This window comes from Macrotis lagotis, chromosome 1 (assembly GCF_037893015.1).
Source record: "Macrotis lagotis isolate mMagLag1 chromosome 1, bilby.v1.9.chrom.fasta, whole genome shotgun sequence".
NCBI classification, from domain to species: domain Eukaryota; kingdom Metazoa; phylum Chordata; class Mammalia; order Peramelemorphia; family Peramelidae; genus Macrotis; species Macrotis lagotis.
The window spans coordinates 435,901,371-435,921,879 of NC_133658.1; the positions used below are offsets into that span (position 1 = coordinate 435,901,371).

The 20,509-nt window shown below is 36.4% G+C and overlaps 1 protein-coding gene across 1 annotated transcript in view; it reads right to left on the minus strand.

Annotated features, from left to right (window-relative positions):
• Positions 1–20,509, minus strand: part of RAD50 (RAD50 double strand break repair protein) — an 80,860-nt gene that overhangs the window by 15,530 nt on the left and 44,821 nt on the right. Inside the window, exons 17-22 of the mRNA XM_074213270.1 lie at positions 14,784–14,977; positions 13,285–13,395; positions 12,058–12,150; positions 11,868–11,981; positions 7,218–7,345; positions 1,547–1,771 (exon numbers count right to left, since the gene is read on the minus strand). Coding sequence (XP_074069371.1) covers positions 1,547–1,771; positions 7,218–7,345; positions 11,868–11,981; positions 12,058–12,150; positions 13,285–13,395; positions 14,784–14,977 — 865 coding nt within the window. The remainder of the gene's footprint in view (positions 1–1,546; positions 1,772–7,217; positions 7,346–11,867; positions 11,982–12,057; positions 12,151–13,284; positions 13,396–14,783; positions 14,978–20,509) is intronic.

The window sequence follows — 20,509 nt, forward strand, 5'->3', positions numbered from 1 at the left end:
TGATTTTCCTAAATCAGAGTATAAATTGGACCCTCTTTTACTAAAACTCTAGTGTTTCTCTATTACTTCTAGGAACACATATAAATACCTCTATTTTTTAAAAGTCCTTTCCAAATTAGCTCCAAACCTGCCTTTCCAGTCTTTTTTAATTACCTCCCTTAATGTACTCTATAATCCAACTAAACTGACCTTCTTACTGTTCCTCATAATCTTAGAGGTAAAGAATTTGAGCACCAAGGAGGTTAATAAACCCAGCTCACTGAGGTAATACATGTCAGAGGTTAGCTGTGAAGCCAGGTCCTCTGGCTCCAAATCTGTTCTTTCTACATAATATACTGCTTCACCAACATGTTTTGAACATAATAGTTCTACATCTTTAAATGTTGATCAATCAACTTTTAAAAGCTTATTTTAAAAGACAGGTCCCATTACAACAAAAACTCATACCAAGAGCCCTTTTATTGCAAACCACAGTCAAACAACAAACTATTAATATAAACACCTAATCAATCCTTCTGAAATTTCTAAGACTGAATATAACCCAAATAAAATCCTCAACCTTTCAATGTGTAGATAGTGGTTTTTTAAAACTCCAAAGGCCCATCCATGTGTAATTCACCTCATGATTTCCATGTACCCTACAGAGTCTGGGCATACCACTTTGTGGCTTATTTTTCTACCATGTCTATTCCCTTTTTATGTATTTGAGATCCTAAAGAATAGTTCTTTGAGATGAGACTATTTATAGAGTTGTGGATTTATGTAAATTTGTATTAAACAAATTCAACTTTATATAAAGAATTCTGAAAGAAATCTGCATTCCAAAAACCACCTACTTAACTTGATTAAAAAGTACAGAGCTTTCTCCCACTCTAAGCTGAGTGCTTCAAGACCTGCCTCCCTCCCCTCCAGCTGAAAACAGAACAACAGATGCCAGGATAGCTGCTGCCAGATTGGGGACTTGACTTGTTAAGTTCAGTGCTAAGAAAGGTACCTTTACCTCATCCTACCCATGTAGCCACCATTTGTCCCCTGTGTCCTTGAACTGTGTGTCCCTATCACATCCCCTCAAGTATTCTCTTTTCTAAGATAAACAGGTCTAGTTCCTTCTAATGATCTTTGTATGGTCCAAATTCAAGGTTCTCTACCAAACTGACTGCTTTCTCTGGAGATATTTCAGCTTACCAAAACCTTTCCTAAAATGCGCAATGGAATACAGTGCAGACATGATTCTACCAAGGATGAAGATTCACCAAAGGAGAATCAAAGGGTTAAACAAATATCTAGTGAACTCCTTTCACTTGTGTATGGAATCTTTCCTACCTTTTTTCCTCCTTTCTCTTCTCACACCTGCAGGCAAATTTGTATTAGAGTAAAAATCACTTTACTTAGGTATCTGTGGAATAGTCTACTTATGCAATTCAAGAACTGCTCATGTACAGGTAAAGATGTAAATTTCTGGAGAATTAACAAAAAAAATTGAATAACTAGAGAACTGTGTATTCTTTGAAGGAAATAAGAATCAGGTCTATAAAATGATACTTACTGGTCCAGTGCCTTGTAATAAATGTCGAGGTCCTTGTTCACAAGTTCTGTTGTTCTCATCACAATCATCATTTCTCTGTACTTTTCCTCGGCATCACAAAACTGTGGTTCCCGCAGTTCTCTCTTAAAATGAATAATTTCTTCCTCATAGCCTTTTTGTCGACCTAATGCTAAACTGTGATTTCTTTTCAGTGTTTCTATTTTTTCTTCTAATGTCTGATATTCACTGAAAAGGAAGGAAAAAATTAAAACTTCATTGAAAATCACTATGTGATTCACAACAGCTTCAAGAAAAAAACTTGAAAAAAATTCAATTTGGTAAGTCTTTAGTAAATATCTCCTCTGTGAAAAGCACTGTGCTGGGGCTAGAGATGTGCAAACAGGAACAAAATACCCTCTGATCAAAAGGAATATACATTTCACTGAGAATATCTGATATACACACATATTAACTACTGTACAAAGAAAGCTGAAGAGGAAAATTGTTTTAATATGGGAGATGGGGGAAGGTTTCCTGAAGAAGGGATCACCTGTGAAAACTTTTAAAGACAAGGAGAAAAACTGCTTCTCAGACATGAGGAGTGGCTTATAGGACTGTTTGGAAACAGGAGATGGACTGTCAGTTTTGGTGAACAACTCCCTAGTCTAGTTTCACAAAATCTTAGAACATCAAGAGACAGAAAGGACCTCCAAGAATATCTGGTCCAGTTCATAGACTCTGTGGTACATGATTGACACACTGGCGTGTCCTTTCTTTCAGCTGTAGCTGTTTCATATATACACTGAAGGAAGGGAACCTACAATATCCTTAGGAAATTCATGTTATTTTTGGATATGAGTTTTTTTCTTTCCTCAAGCCTAAATTTATTTCTTTGTAATGTCTAACCATTGCCCCTGTTTCTGTCTCATGGGGCCAAGAAAAACAAGTTTATTCCCTCATCTATATGGCAGCCCTTCAAATACTTAAAACTATCACATCCCCTCAAGTATTCTCTTTTCCAAGATAAACAGGTCTAGTTCCTTCTAATGATCTTTGTATGGCCCAAATTCAAGGTTCTCTACCAAACTGACTGCTTTCTCTGGAGATATTTCAGCTTACCAAAACCTTTCCTAAAATGTGCAATGGAATACAGTGCAGACATGATTCTATCAAGGATGAAGATTCACCAAAGGTAGAGATGAAAAAATAGGAAACAATGATCAGAGAAGAACTATCAAAGATCAGAATCAGGAAGGTAGCATTTACAGGTAACATAGTTATAAGTATGATTATCCCTACTGATGTTTGCAGTGGAATGAAGATTAAAGTCAGAGGAACTGAGGAGAATGATGAATTGGGTAACCAGATTAGGATCACAGATCTAAAGCTGGAAGGGATTTTAGAAGTCATTTAGTCTAACCCTCTACAGTATAAGGAAGAAAACTGAAGCTCACCTAAGTTAAATTACTTCCCCAATATTACACAGCTAGTGGCAGAATCATAATGTAAATCCGGGTTCCCTGTCCTCAAAGTCTGCTGTAGCAACCTGTCTCCCTCTCTTTGGGAAAACGTAAATCACTTTCAATCACTCCAAGACACATCCTGAAGCAAACACTATATATTAAAAAATAAATCAATGGGGGTGACTAGGTGGCACAGTGGATAGAGCACCAGCCCTGGAATCAGGAGTACCTGAGTTCAAATCTGGTCTCAGACCCTTAATAATTACCTAGCTGTGTGGCCTTGGGCAAGCCACGTAATCCCACTGCCTTGCAAAAACTTAAAAAAAACCCAACAATGTTTTTACATTGACTGCTATGAATCATGGAATAAATTTCAAGTAAGTCAAGGGTCAATGGAAAGCTGTGGAGTGATCATTCCCTAATTATTAAATGGTCAAAGTATATGAACAGTTTTTCAATAAAGAAATGAAAACTGTATAGTCAGATGAAAAAATGCTTTAAATCAATGTTAGAGAACCAAAAATTAATACAACTTTGAGATATCTTACACTTATCAGATTTGCTAAAATGGGATAGTGACAAATCTTGGAGGGAATATAGAAGAATTGGGACACTCATTCACTGCTGGTGGAATTGTGAACCAATTCAACCATTTTGGAGAGCAATCCGAAATTATGTCCAAAGAGTAATAAAACTGTGCATACTCTTTGACCCAGCTGTACCACTATTAGATCTGTTTGCCAAGGTAATTAGGGAAAAAAGGGAAAAGAATCTATATGTTCTAAAATAGTTATAGCAGCTCTCTTTCTGGAGGCATAGAACTAGAAATTGAAGGGATGGCTAAATAAGCTGTGGTAAATGATCATGATGGAAAACTACTCTGCTACAAGAAATGGTGAGCTGGTTGATTTTAGATAAACTTGTAAAGACTTGCATAAAATAATGAAGAGTGATATGAGCAGAACCAAGAGCACATTATATACAATAGCAATAATATTGTTACATTTTGAGTATTACAAATACTCAACTAAAAAAAGACCTATGAAGGAAGAAGTTATCCACTTCTAGAGAAAGAACTGATAAACAGAAGTATGTATAGAATGGTATCTGTGTCTAATGGTGGTCTTCCCTAGTGTGGGGTGAGCAGGGAGGTAGGAAGAAAAAAAAATACACAGCAGAGAACAAAAGAAAACTTAAAAGGGAGTAAAGAGGGGCAGCTGGGTGACACTCTGGAATCATGAGGACCTGAATTTGAAAGTGATCCCAGACATTTGATACTTTGTAGCTGTGTGACCTTGGGCAAGTCACTTAACCTCATTGTTGCATCAAAAATAAAAAAAAAACAGCAAAGAAAAGTAGGGCAGCTTTAAAAACAATGTATAGTATTTATTACATAGTTTTTAAAAAAGTAAACAGTGAAAGAATTCTCTTTTTGTGTGTGTTATGTACATAGATTTACTTTTTATCTTTTTGTATTTAAGTTCACAATGAATAAAATTTTTAAAAAATAAAGATATAGAAAGTGGATATAAATAAGGTATAGCATTACTATCAATAACAGCAAGAAGTGGCATAAAATAAATCATTCAAGATGTATCTGACAGTAAAAGGAGAGGAGATAGTTAGGAAGCAAGGGTAAAGAATAAGTGATACATAGATAATCTTTTTTGCAAGGCAATTGGGTTAAGTGACTTGCCCAAAGTCACATGGCTAAGTAAGTATTAAGTGCCTGAGGCCATATTTGAACTCAGGTCCTCCTGACTCCAGGGCCCATCCTGTAATTACTGCACCACCAGGCTGCTCTTTGAGATACATACGTACATACATATATACATACAGACACATTTACACACACATTTATAAAATTTTATATAATCCTCATAACAACCTATTTGCTTGAGGAACTGAGGCTAAGAATCAATTAATAAAAGACAATCTCTCAGTTTCCCCTCTCTCTCTAAAATGGAAATAATAGATTGTTACAGAGAGGGAATAAATTCTATAAATAATTCTCCTTAAATGAATCTAAGAACTTATCAACATGGGTACTCCCTTCACTGGTATAGTCTACTCACTCTTTTCCATCCTGTAGTTATTCAATATTTTACCATAAATTCTCATGGCACCTATCCAAATTGTTGGTGGTATTGCTCTAGTTCTTTTAATATTTTGTGACTACCAATGTAACACGTGGGCTGTCTTACCACATGTAGTGTACTTTCTTTTTTGGCAATATTTTGTGGCTTACTTATGTCCAATATGTGACTCCAAATTCCCCTCTGGATCAAATGCAATTCTGATTCTTCAGATATTATAGCATTCATGATTCATAAGACTATAGCATTACCATAATGATGCTTTTGTGGCAAAGGAAGAATTAAAATCACGGCATGATTTCCCAAATGCAATGTAATAGGACCTTTTCTAAAAAAAATTTCAGACCTGGTTCTATATTTATCTTTGGTATGCACTCAATATTTACATACTTATAGACAAACAGACCAACTCTGTGAGCTATTGTTCAACTACATAATGTAACCTGGGTAATGTGCATTCTTTACTATTGTTTTAGTTTGAATGGTTATGTTGATCTCTTTCAAGTAACCATGGATCTCAGTAAAGAGATTTAGTATGCTTGAGCATAAAATAGTAAGCAAAACGCCATTCATAAATAGAAGTACATGGAGAACCTTGCTATGACAAAGAATCTTTTGTCTGGTATCTTCCATGACAATGGTGCACCTATTTCCTTATTTTATGCCTTACTGATACTCAATAGATTAATGAGTTGGTTAATTCATGGTTGAATTCAGTCATGAAATCTTGTATAATTTAAATATGTAGATAAGAGACACAAAGTGTCTTTATAGCTATAATCTATTTAATTAAGTTGAATATCTTTTTTGAGTAATCAATAAATAACAAATTCAGCAAAAGCTTATATTCTGCTATAAAAAATCATTGACAAAACATATTTCCTTATGTTTTCATTTAAATTACCTTTAAACCATGCATTATTTTCATGAAATTTTAGAGAGAGATGAACATGAGTTGTAGTTGTTGTAAATTTTTTCCCCCCTTCAAATGCTGTCCACAAATTTTTTCTATTATTTTGAAATCTTCTCTTCTTTAAAATACCTTAAAAATCAGGCCAGGAGTGCTTTAAAAATTGTGTCATTCTGAGTATGATAACATTCAGAATGCCTTTGTTCAGATCCAGCCACTTCTGACTTGATCTTCTGAAGTGCTGCTACCACATTTCCTTACAGAGGAGCACTAGGTCCAGATTTGACGATAGAGACTGCAATGGAAATGCTGAAACTCCTATTTGCTGTTCTCTTTCTAGTTTCATTGACAAATAACATTGGGATGATCTGAGCTAAGAAAATCATCATGAGAGACTGGAGAGAGTTCTGTACTTGGAATCAAGAGTCCTGTGTAGAAATCTTGTTTCCAGATCCTTAGGAACTGTGTGATAATAGGCAAGACTCAATGAAGCTGACAATCCCTGTCCCACTTCACACATGCACAAAGACCTGGAAAGTATTCCTGATCTCTGCTTTTCAATCTTTTGCTTTCTTCCAGGCTCACTTCAACCACCACTTCTTTCTCCAACCCTTTTTTGATGCCCTGTTTATTGGGGGTTCTCTTCCTTGTCAACTTAGCTCATATATAAAGCTTTGGTGTTCAAGGAATAAAACTTCCTTAAAGACAAGAACAGTTTCATTTTCCTCTTTCTCTCTAGTGACTAATGACCTTTGTAGATTTGTAGCTTATCTATAATGCATAATCTTAGAGAACTGCTTGTGAAGAGTGGGGAAGACCATGCAACACTGAGAGTTTAGTAATTTGCTTATGTTCATCTAGCTAGGGTTAGAGTCTGGTCTTGAATTTAGATTTGCCTGACTCAAGGCTGACCCTCTAACTACCTTACCACACTGCTTTTCTCTTGTGCCTAAATATATGATCCTTAATAAATGTTTATTTGAATTAAATAGTTTAGTTTTTCTAAATTAATATACTTTTTCTAAACTTTTATCGATTCTTTGATCTTCCTTGAAATTTCTCTCATTTTCTAAAAATAATGAATACTTTTCTATCAACTCAAGAATTCTTTAATGTTATGTGAATTTAAAATGTATCAAAATTAAATTGTAAAGGCTTTGAATTGTTTTTCATTAATGAAAATTTTTAAACAAATTAAAGAATAAACTTTTAAAAGCTCCTACTTTTTCAGTTGTAAAACCTGCATTTGTCCCATCTCCTTTAAGTGCCGCTTTCTTTCTTCTTCAACTTCTTTCAGTTCCTCATTTCTCTTTCTCAGAGTAAGATTATCTTGTAGCCACCTTTCCTGCACCTAGAGACAGACAGTAAGTCAGAGACTACATATCACCCACTGATACAGGGCATTTCAAAGGGGAAATACTATTTTTCCATTTATTTAAAACCATGTTACAGACAACTATAGACTGGAAAATGGAATACAGATGATGTAATGTAGGATTTGACATCAGAAGACCTTGGTTCAAATTCCAGCTCTGTCACTTAAAATGAGAGGGCTGGTGTCAATGACATCATTCCAATGTTCTTTTCAGTTCTTAATGTGGCACAAACATAAAACAGCTTTTACAAGTCCTTAGTGGCAATACTCTAAACAGCCATAAGATGGCAACACCATGCTTTGCATCAGAAGCTCTCCCATTATATGACAATTCTGAATTGGAATGAGGACCAGCCTCTCCTGATAATTTCTCTTCTCTGGGTTATCATGAAGTTGCTCCCTCTGGGTCTCTTTCTACCTGTCTGACCATTTTTTCCCAGTCTCTTTTGCTAAATCTTCACCAAAGTCGTGATCACTAATGATTGGTGTTTGTCAAGAATCTATTCTGAGCCCGATTCTCTTCTATCACTTGATGATTTCATCAGCTCCCATGAGTTCAATTTTTATTTCTATGCAGATTAATACTAGATCTATATACCCAGACTCATCTCTCTCCTGAGCTTCAGTCTCACATCATCAATTGACTTTTGGACATTTCAAAAGAGATATCTATTAAAAAAAAAAAAAGAAATATCTAAAACTCAACACATCCAAAACACAGTTCAATTTTTCCCCACAAACCTAGCCTCCTTCAAATTTCCTTATTTCTGTTCAAGATAACACTGGATTCAGTTTCTTGGGTCTGCCATCTCAGTATTGTATTTGACTTCTCATTCTCCCTTAATATATATCTTGTCGATCACTAAATATAGTGCTCTTTCCATTGTACTCTCTTGCTTTTCTAACAAAATGTTTTTTGTCTGTGGGTACTGGGGAGTTGGTAGGGAGCACAGAAGAGAGGAATAAAGAAAAAAATTAGTTTCTATCAAATAGCACGAGAAAATGTACCCAAATGTAATTGCTGCCTTAACTTCTAGTTAAATGTCATGTAAATGTTTCCTCTTTCTGTGTGCTAAATGGATTCATTTTTTCCATTCCTTTTCCTGTATATTTTATATTACATATTACTGAATAGATTTTCTGTTCCTTATTCTTATCAATGAGTAAAATGTTGTACATTTTCTCTAAAATAAAGGCTTCACCCATATACAAACTGTCAGAAAACAAAGGAAGTAATCATCAATCCAAATTCTAAGATTTTCTTGGAGTTTCAATACTCAAATTTAATATGCTCCTCTAGCTTTATAGGAAATCTTCCTATGCTTCCACAATATTATAAAGCAAACATTTTTAACTGAAGGGAATGTTAATATTCAATCTGAAGGTAATGTTAATATTCAGTCTTACAAAAAATTAAGTTGGCTATTCGGCCTGACAAGTCCAATTCTTTCACTTGTGTCCCTGAATTCATCTTCCCTAATCTCTTCTAGGACTATCTTTACAAAATGTCTACAAAAATGTCTAAGTTGTCACTGTAAGCTATCATCCTGCGTAACTTTTTTTTCCCTAGACAAACCTCTGAAGAGTTGCTTATACTTATTTTCATGTCCTCATGTCAGCTTCTTATAATTTGTCTTCCTACCCCACTAAACTATTGAAATTAGTTTCTCAGGAGCCAAGATGGTGGCACAAAACTAGGAGGCTCCCTGAGTTTTTCCTGAAACAGCTGAAATGAAGCCTCTAAATAGACCCTAAAGTGACAAGAACCCACAAAAAACCAGAGTGAAACAAGATCTCAACTCAATATATCATGGAGGAACTTCAGAAAAGATCTGACTCATGTGGGTAAAAGGAGAGCCCAGAGTAAGCAAGAGAACTGGGAAGCCAGCAAGAGGCTCTTAGCCACAGAGCAACTCAGATCCTAACTCAGCAGATGATTTAGTGAAGGTACTAATCCCAGCTTGGAAGACAAAGTTTGACCCTGGGAATGTTAGTGCAACATGCAGGGCTGGGAACAAACCACTAGCACCAGAGCAGAAAGCCAGGGGAACCAGACCCATAACAAAAAACTTGGGACTGTTCCCCCTCTACTCCAGGAGCAGAGCTCAACTATCAAAATGAGCAAAAAAACCCAAAAAACCCCCACAAAAGTGCTAATCATAGGAAGCTATTATTCTGATGGGGATGATAAAAATGCCTTTTCAGAAGAGGAAAGCAGTGACAAAATGCCTACAAGAGAAGAAAGGCATTTATATATTGTTCTCAACTCCAAAAGGACCTCTTAGAAGAGCTCAAAAAGGATTCAAAGAAGAGAGGAAGAAGAAAAATTGAGAAAAGAAATGAGAGTCATGCAGGAGAATCATGAAAAATTGACTGAAGAAAGCAATAGCTATAAAAGTAAAGTTGGTCAAATGGAAAAAAGAAATCAACTCCTTTAAAAGTAAAATTGACCAGGGTGACTAGGTGGTGCAGTGGATAGAGCACCGGCCCTGGAGTCAGGAGTACCTGGGTTCAAATCTGACCTCAGACACTTAATAATGACTGAGCTGTGAGACCTTGGACAAGCCACTTAACCCCATTTGCCTTGCAAAAACCTAAAAAAAAAAAAAAAAAAAAAGACAAAAAAGTAAAATTGACCAAACCCAAACATACCTACTTTCATTGAGAAATAAAGTACTATCCTTTCCAGTTACCTAACTATAGAACCTCCTTTTTGATTCTTCTCTTTCCCTGCCCATATTCAACCAGTTACTAGATTTTATTGATTCTACTTCTACAACAACTTCTCCATTATACAATCACTCCCCAAATTCAGACTCCTATCATCTTACACTTGGACTCTTAATAGGTCTTCTCCCAAATCTCTCTCTCTCCACATCAACCATCAACATGTCAAATCTGTGCTCAAAAACCTTCAGTGGCTACCTACTGCCTACCTATACACACACACACACACACACACACACAGACATATACATATATCTATATATTCACTATCTGTATATGTGTATATAAGTTTATATATGTGGACATATAGATAGATAATTGAATAGCCTAAATAGATAATTGAACAGTCTGGTGGTATTTAAGGCCCCTCCCCCAATCTGCTTTCCACTTCCATTCCCAGACTTCACTTATATGATCCCCCTGGGTATACTCTATGTTAAAGAAATTAGCTCACTAGTTTTTCCCCTAAATTGGCATTCCATCTTTTATCTCTGTAGATTTGCAAGACTGTCCTTCATGTCTGAAATGCCCTATTCTTCCACCTCTTAGAATGTTTAGCTTCCTTCAAAGTTTTTAGTTCAGGTATCTCTTTTTGGATCAATCATTTATTAAACATCTTTCTTTCAGGTACCTGAATGATTCCTATTCTTGTGAAGTCAGAAGTCTGGTGACTCATATGGGGGTCACCCAGTTACTGTTTGAACACCAGATTTAAATTCAGGTCTTCCTGCCTCTAAATATTTTCTAACATCTTGTCCAAGATTTGATTGTAGCAATTATACTAATATCTTCTCACCTCTGTATGATTTAGCAACCAACTCATAAAAAGTCAATGATTTTTTAAATTTCACTGAGTTTCCTATTTAAGTAAGCAATCGCTTCAAAAGTTGCAAAATATTTTTATACATTTCATTAAAACCTATAATATTCTGTTATGCATTTGATTCAATTTTCACAAAGTCATATAAGATACATTAAAAATTACAGCAGAAATCCTCTATAAATTTGACATTTCATCATATCCTTAGAAACTTTTGGACCTATGTTTAAGGGAGATGAAGACAAGCTTACTGAGACAGTTTTCATAGATAAACTTATTTTATAAGTATTTCTTTTTTTTTTTTTGGATTCTTTTTTTTGTTTGCTTTCTTTTTTGCAAGGCAATGGTCACACAGCCAGGCAATTATTAAGTTATCTGAGGCCAGCTCTGAACTCAGGTACTCCTGATTCCAGGACCAGTGCTCTATCCACTGCGCCACCTGGCCGCCCCTATAAGCATTTCTAAAAGAAAGGATGACTTGATAAACTAATCAGTTAAATCAAGCATTAAAACATGATAAAAACAACAAATTCATGGTAAAAACAACAGAAGCAAAAGTCTAATGGATGTCCATAGACAACTTTAGTTAAAGAGCTCTAGCTCTGGAGACATTAGAATTGGGCTCAAGTTATGGCTCTGACACTATTTGTGTGGTTTTAGAAAGTCACATAACTTCCTTTGGTACCCATTTCCTCATCTGTAAAATGAAGTGGAGGTTTCTGGAATCCCTTCTAGATATATGATCTTAAATCTCAGAGATAAACCTTTTGCTCTTGTAAAAATATTAACTGTAAATAAATATCAGAAGAAAAATGATTTGATATGAAGTATTTATTTTACAAACCACTTTTAAGAAATATGTAATATGGAAAGCTAGTTCAAACCTTCTCATCATTTAAATTACATGGCTTATGCCTTATCATTAAGTCAAAGGCTACAAAGAATACCTACCTTTTGCATATCAATGTCTTGCCTCATTGTTCCCATTTCCTTACTTATTTTATCTTTCTGTTTTTCACATTCATTTAACTGACTTATTACTTTATTGAGTTCAGCTTCTTTTTGCTACAAAAAAGAGAAATTTGTAAGTATATGGAAATTTTCTTAAGCTTATTAAAATTATTTTTAGGTTTTAAATTACCATTTTATAGCTGTCTTTTCCATCTTGAATATAGTTCTCAATGTCTTTCATATAATTAGAGATGTTTTTAACCTTCTCTTTGATATCATTTAACTGTGGGAAGACATTAATTCATTAGTTTAAACCATTTCTTAGCATAGCACACAGAGATATTCAAAGCATTAAAAACAATTATTTCCCTCATGAAATTCTTGATATGTCTGGGTATACATAGAATTGAACTGAAGCCAAGCTAAGACTAGAAGTTAGGTTTCAACTTGTTGCACTGCTTTGCATTGGTTATGACCCCATTCTCAAACCCTCATTTCCTAAAATGGAGGATTCAACCAATAATCCCAAACCCTGTTAACCCTAATATTTCATATTTCCCTAAATTGCAAAAATCCAATATGATGAGATTATGAGATCATGATTAAATCTGCCATTATAACTATGATAAACTTAAATGAAAGTATTTTTTCAATGTAAACAAGTTTGCTTTTCTTTTAAGGACAATACAGTTCAAAATCATATATCATCCTTTTAAATAAGATTTTATAAAGAAGTTCATATCCTAACTTAATATTGTCTTTGTCAACCATCTTTCTCCATTTCTAATTAAGTCAGATGTTTGCTCAATGTAAGTTTTATAGGTTCTTTTGAACATAAGTCCTTTAGGCAACCAACCAACTGAGTGGATCCCCTGTGACAAACTTTTGGGAGAAGACAGACAAGAACCATATGGGACCGCTATCTGTATCAATGGAAGGAATTGAATCAATAGATCAGAAGTCCATTAGAGGATTTGTATAAGCAAAGGTACACTGAAAGATTGGTTGTTTTAATAGTATGGATACTCTTAGTCAACCTATTGTGATGAATCTAGCTTTCCCTAATATTTTAATAGAGGTTGATCCTTCAACAACACACTTTTGACTTATTTCCAGGTCTATGCTCAAAGCTTCTTCAGATTAGTGAGTTAGATTCAGCAGACACTGTGTTTTGCTGCAAACCTTTTTAAAAATTCAGCCAAAAACACAGGATGGACCAAGAGAACATAAGACCCCAAGACAAAAATAATCTAAACAGAACTACTAGAATCACAAAATAATTAGTACCAAAAACACCTCAGAGATCATCTAATTGAGCACTATCATTTGAAAAAGGAGGAAACTGTTCATGAATACTTTAAGGCAAAAAGTAATTTCATGAAAAAAGAATACACAATTTTTCCAAATGAAGTCTTACTTTTTCCTGCACAGCACTGTTACTTGTATTCTTTTTGTTAATTAATTCTTCTTTTTCTTGCTGCAGTTTTCCCAGAGTGGCTTCCAAAGGACATAGTTGTTCTTTTGAATCCTAAAAAAAAAAAAAGAAAAAAAAAAAAAGCATTAAGGAAGAGTGGCTTCATATTATTCCATGATCTTTACTATGAAATGTCTCTGGGATGATTCTTGGTGCTAATTTAACAGAGATTTTTTAATAGGTACAGCAGTTTTATGGGTGAGATGGTAGCCTTCATTTGTTTGTGCCTTGTTCTTGATAATCTACATAGTCTTCAGAGACTAGATCTGAAGAAAAGAAAGTTTCATTTGCTTTCTCAAGAAACAGCAGACTCAAAAATCTCACACCAAAAGTGGCAAGAGTCAGAGAGCTGTATCTAAAGTACAGTCAAGAAAAAATATACAGAGTCCCCCCACCATCACCCCACTTCTCCCTAAACCTCCTCTCCTTTAGTCCATTGGCTGGGCTTTTGAGGGGGTACAATCTATTCACTGAAATTTATCCCAGCAATAGACACAAAGAAAACATGAAATGTTTTCATATTTTTCTCACCGAATGGTAAGGTAATTTAGGACCTTCATAATTATCTCAACTAAAATGAAATAATGTCTATGGGCAGGATGTCCTTCCAGTTTGCAAAAATAGTATTACCATAAAGCAAGTGACTCTGAGTCTTCTTTGGAATGCAAGGTTTTCTTGACAAAAATATTTCTTAACCCTGAGAGGACTTCACCAGGAAAGTTCCCACACAGAACTATAAAGACATTTAAGTAATACTTGCCAAGTTTAATGAATATAACAACTTCGATAGTAAACATTTAAATTCAACTTAAAATGGTTTAATATCTCAAGTTGTAACACAATCCCAGAAGTTTAAGAGTTGAAAACAACCAGAAGACTAAGAGTTCTTAATCTAAGATGCATGATTATGACACTGTTTTATAAGATATTTTCATAAGAGTCTAATAAAGTAAGTAGTTTTCTTCGTAATCCTATATTTTTGTTTTATCATTCTGAAACAGGATCTAGTAGGCTTAACTAGATTGCCAAAGGAATTCCCTAACATAAAAGTAGTTAAAGACCCTAGGTCTAATCTAACCGAAGCAGGAATTCTAATCCCTAACAGGTGGTCATACAGGCTTTACTTAAATAATGGGAAATTTACTCTGTAAAAATGAATCGACATCTTTGACAACTTAATTGTTAGGAATTGATTCTTTACATTGAGCTGAAACTTGCTGTCTCAGCTCGACACTGATCCTATTTACTGCCCTCTCGAACCAAAATACATTTATACCTTCTTCCACAAAATAGGTCTTAAATAATAGAAGACATTTTTCATTTCTTCCCTTAAGTCATCTTGAAAACTGAAGGGGTAAACCAGGGGAAAAATCAAATAATAATTGCTTGGTAGTTTCCAAAGTATTTTCACATATATTGCATATCAATTTATATATTCTTACTTTTATTTCTCGATGTAAGGACTGAACTTCTGTAGTCAATTCTACTGTCTGTTCCTCCAGTTGCTGTCGACGTTGCAAATTACTAGATATCTGAAGTTTTTCTGATTTAAGTTCATTTACCGTACTTTTTAGCTGTTGGATTTGTTCTTGTTGATCCTGTATAAGCTTACGATTCAACTCAATTTTACTGGAAACTACAATGAAAATAATGGATGCCATCAAAAGTGAAAATATTGCATCACTCAACATTTACATTATAAATCAAGGAAAATATTAGAAGTCAATTTTCAGCAAAAAGTCCTGTCGGTGGAGCCAAGATGGCAGCATGAAGGCAGTATTTCCTGGGAACTCCTTCCCCTCCAAAATTCCAAAAGCTGTCAAATTAAGACTCTAGCCAAAATTTAGAGGGACAGAACCCACAGAAAGAATGAGTGATACATTCTCCCAGTCCAAGATAGCTTAGAGGCTCTGAAGGAAAGGTCTGTTTCACCAGGACCAAGAGCTGGTGCAGCCCAGCCCAGCCCAGCCCAGCCCAGCCCAGCCCAGCCCAGCCCAGAGATCACAAGGAACAGCTTGAGGGGGCTGTGAGAGAACTCTGCTACACCAGAATGAATGTGGAGTGAGGAGCACTGGTTGCAGAACCTGCAGCAAGAATCGGGAGAAATCAGCCTGCACTTCCAGAGCACAGCCCACAGAAGGTAAGGGGATCAGGGGAGACTACAGAAATCTCTCTGCTCTCTCTGGGGCAGGCCTCTGTTGTTCACCTACACTCAGGTCCAGGTTGCAGTTTGGCCATCCATACTAAGATAGCAGGGCAGAGGGGAGTACCTGTGGTCATCTACATAACAAAACACAAGGAAGAGAGCGTAAGACCTTGAAGAAAGTTCCCAGTGGGGTATCCCAAAAAAGCCCCAAACGTTGGAAATGCTGTAAATTAGTCTTGGGCTGAGGACATGAGTAAACAACAGAAAAAGAAGAATCTGACCATAGAAAATTACTTGAGTCCCATGGAAGATCAAAACACAAAATTGAAGCTTCCATATCCAAAACCTCCAAGAAAAATAGAAAATGGGCTCAAACTATGGATGAGCTCAAAAAAGACTTTGAAAAGTAATTAAGGGAGGTGGGAGGTGGAGGAAAAATTGGGAGGATAAATCAGAGTGATGCAGAAAAATCATGAAAACCAAATCAGCAGCTTGGTGAAAGGAATATAATATGTTAAAGAAAATAATATGTTAAAAACCAGTTTAGACCAAATGGAAAAAAAGCAAAATACAAGGCAAATGAGGAGAATGCCTTTAAAATCAGAATTGGCCAGCTGGAAAAGGAGATAAAAAAGGTCTCTGAAGAAAATAACTCCTTCAAATGTAGAATGGAACTAAAGAAAACTGATGACTTTGTGAGAAATCAGGAAGAAATAAAACTCTTCCCCCAAAAAAAGCCAAAAATTAGAAGAAAATGAAATATCTCACTGGAAAAACAACTGGCCTTGAAAAGAGATCCAGAAAAAATAATTTAAAAATTATTGGACTGCCTGAAAGTCATGACCAGGAAAAGAGCCTAGACTTTATTTTTCAAGAAATAATACAGCAAAATTGCCCTGAGATCACAGAAGTAGAGAGTAAAATAGAAATTGAGGGAATTCACTAGTCACCTCCTGAAAGAGATCTCAAAAGAAAAACTTCCAGGAATATTATAACCAAATTCCAAAACTCCCAAGTCAAAGAGAAAATACTAAAAGCTGCCAGAAATAAACAATTCAACTACCAAGGCTCCACAGTCAGGATTACACAGCATCTGGCAGTATCTACATTAAGGGCTCATAGGGCTTGGAATTTGATATTCTGGAAGGGAAATGATTTTGGTTTACAATCAAGAATCAACTACCTGGGTGGCTAGGTGGCATAGTGGATAAAGCACCGGCCTTGGAGTCAGTAGTACCTGGCTTCAAATCCAGTCTAAGACACTTAATAATTACCTAGCTGTGTGGCCTTGGGCAAGCCACTTAACCCCATTTGCCTTGCAAAAACCTAAAAAAAAAAAAAAATCAACTACCCAGCAAAACTGAACATCATCTTTCAGGGGAAAAGATGGACTTTCAATGAAACAAGGGACTTTCAAACTTTCCTATTGAAACAACAACAGCTGAACAGTAAGTTTGATCTTCAAGTACAGGACTCTAGTAAGCCATAGAGGGGGTGGAAGAGAAGGACTCACTATGAGGAACTTAATGATATTGAACTGTTTGTATTTCTGCATGGGAAGAAGATATTGATAACTCATAAGAACTTTCTCATTTATAAGAGCTGTTTGAAGGAGCCTATATAGACAGGGCAAAGGAAGGAGCGGAATATAATGGTATAATATAGTAAAAAGATGGAGTCAATAGGTGATAAAGGGAAGTACTGGGAGGAAGAGAAAGGAGAGGAAGAAGGAGCTAAGAAATTTTACATAAGAGTCAAGAAAAGTTTTCTCAATGGAATGGAACGGAATGCGGGAATGAGTGAGCCTTCATTCTCATCAGAAATGGCTCAGAGAAGAATAACATACACATTTAATAGGGTATAGAAATCTAGCTCACACTAGAGGAAAAATGAGAAGAGAGAGATGGGATAAAGGGGAATGGGGGAGGGAAAGGGGGATTAGGTGATAGAAGAGAGGGAAGATTGTGGGAGAGGGTACTCAGATACAACACATTTTTGGACAGGGACAGGATGAAAGGAGAGAGAGAATTGAATAAATGAGAGTGGGGAGGAATAGAGTGGAGAGAAATATGGCTAGTAATAGCAACTGTGGAAAAAATATTGAAGCAACTTCTCTGGTGGACTTATGATAAAGAAGACAACTCAACCCAGAGACAGAGCCATTGGAATCCGAACATGGACTGAAGTACATTTTTTTCCTCTTTCTCACTATTCTTGAGGTTTCTCATCTTCTGGGGGGGGGGGGGTTATGTTTACTCTTGTAACAAAATTATTGTAATAACATAAAATAAATAAACCAAAATTATACTTGGGGGGGGAAAAAGCACCCTAGCCAAGAATTACAATAATACAGAAGTTAGAAGCATGAAAAGACATGAAAACTATGCACTATGTGAATTGCCCTGGCCATATGCATTTTTTTGCACAAATCCCTTATTAACACATTACTTGAAGTTTGGGGCACTCTCCTCAATGGTGTCCATTTGGGGGAGAACAAATTTTAGGATTATCAAGAGAAAGATTTGTAATTATCATTTTTGCTAATCCTTTGGAATAAATGCCTTTGAGAAAAAAATGCTGATCTGGATGCTCTCAGAAAAATCAAGAAAGATATACACGTGATACAAAGTAACAGTAACATTGGAAAATGATTTAACTATTCTCAGCAGTACAAATATCCAAGACTCTAAAGAACTTATGATGAAAAATTTTCCCAGAGAAAGAACTGATAGTGTCTGGATACAGACTGAAACATTCTTTTTTTTAACTTTATTTTCATTTTTTTTGCAAGGCAAATGGGGTTAAGTGGCTTGCCCAAGGCCACACAGCTAGGTAAATATTAAGTGTCTGAGACCGGATTTGAAACCAGGTACTCCTGACTCAGGGGCCAGTGCTTTATCCACTGCACCACCTAGCTGCCCCTACTCTATTTTTATTTTAGTTTTGCAAGGCAATGGGGCAAAGTGGCTTGCTCAAGGCCACATGGCTAGGTAATTATTAAGTGTCTGAGGCCAGATTTGAATGCAGGTACTCCTGACTCCAAGGCCAGTGCTCTATCCACTGAGCCACCTAGCCTCCCCCCAATTTTTTTTTGCAAGGCAAATAGTAACGGTTAAATGGCTTGCCCAAGGCCACACAGCTAGGTAATTATTATTAAGTGTCTGAGACCGGATTTAAACCCAGGTACTCCTGACTCCAGGGCCGGTGCTTTATCCACTGAGCCACCTAGCCACCCCTACTTTATTTTTCTTAAGGATTTTTTTGGTCTTCTTTTACCACATGACTTATGGAAATTTTTTTTAAAAAAATTCTTCATAAACTTTGAAGTGTTACATAAAAAAGTCCTGTCAGGCTATATATTAAGTAATTCGTTTAAAAGCATTATTATTTTTGTTGTTGTTGTCACAGACACTGTATGAGGAACATCAAGAAAGTCAGTGGACTTCTGGCCAAGAGATGGAGAGAAGACAGGCACAGTTCTAAAGTCTCCTGATCTTTCCCCATCTATCATATGAAACAAACCTCTTAACAGAAATCCAACCCACAAAACCCAGAAAGAAAAGCCAGGAGAAAGAAAATCTACCTCAGGATTTGTCTCCCGCAGCAGCCTTGGGCAAATCCGGGCGTGAGTCTGGGCGCAGAGGGTGGATCAGCCAGATTAGTGGCTGAATTGGAGCCAGGGACTCTGAGGGCCTGAAAGATGAACCTGCTGGATCAACAGTGGGGCTAGATGGCGGGGGCTTGAGTCAACTAGGGAGCAGAGGAGCTGGTGTTGGCGCTGACACTCTGGAGTTTATCAACAGGGCTGGGGGGAGAGTTCTGGTGCAGGAGAGCTGCAGACACCATCCCTGGGCTCCTCAGGTCTAAGGAACTCTGAGTCCACGCCTCCATTGCAGCTGAGGCCCCTTCCCAGAACAAACAATAGCAGACTCCTTCTACCTCAGGCACAGATGTGTGAGCAGAAGAACCAGCCCAGCTGACAATAGGGAGAGGAATGACCTCACACAAGGGTAAAGCCCAGCATTGATTGAAGGCAAAAGGATTCTATAGCTTTGATGCCTCCCTTCAAGCTAAGGGAGAAGGCCTCAATCAAGGTCACAGACACTCCAGAGAAAGCAACCAGCACCTCCTACTGGCTAGCCAGAGAAATTGCATGCAGTGAGTAAAGCCTCTAGTGATCCCAAGACCTTGTGAACCAGACCCTCCCCAACTCAAGGTCTTAGCAAAAATGAAGAAGGGTCAGCAGAAAGGTGGATCCATAGACAAATTCTTGGAAGGAAAAGTCCCTAACTCAGAGAGACCTAGAACCTCTGAGGAGACTATGATCTGGTCTTCAGCACAGAAGACTTCCTTGAAGAAATAAGGAAGGAGTTTAAAAATCAACTGGAAAATTTGGGAGAGACAATTAATACCTTGCAACACGAAAACAAATCCTTAGAAAATACAAATACAAAATGCAAATAAATCTCTCAGATCCTCAATTGGACAAATACAAAATGAGAATACATCTCTCAGATCCTCAATTGGACAAATACAAAATGAGAATAAATCTCTCAGATCATCAATTGGACAAATACAAAATGAGAATAATTCTCTCAGATCCTCAATTGGGCAAATGTAAAAAGAAAATAATTCTCTCAAAAACTCAATTGGTCAAATGGAAAGCTCTTTCAAAAGTAGAACTGACCAACTGGAAAAGGAGTTTCAAGAGGTTAATGAAGAAAACTGCTCCCTAAAAGAAAGAATGAAGTCTGCAGAAACTAATGATTTCATGAGACAGTAAGCACCAGTTAAAACGAAAACAAAAAATAGAAAAAAATAGAAGAAAATGTAAAATACGTCATCAGCAAAACCACTGACCTCAAATAGGTCGAGGAGGGGCAACCTGAGAATTACTGGACTTCCTGAAAACACTGAAGAAAAAAAAAAATCCTGGACTTAATATTACAGGATCTAGTGATGGAAAATTGTCCTGATAGCATGGAACCAGCAAAGCAGTCATTGAAAGAATACATCAATCCC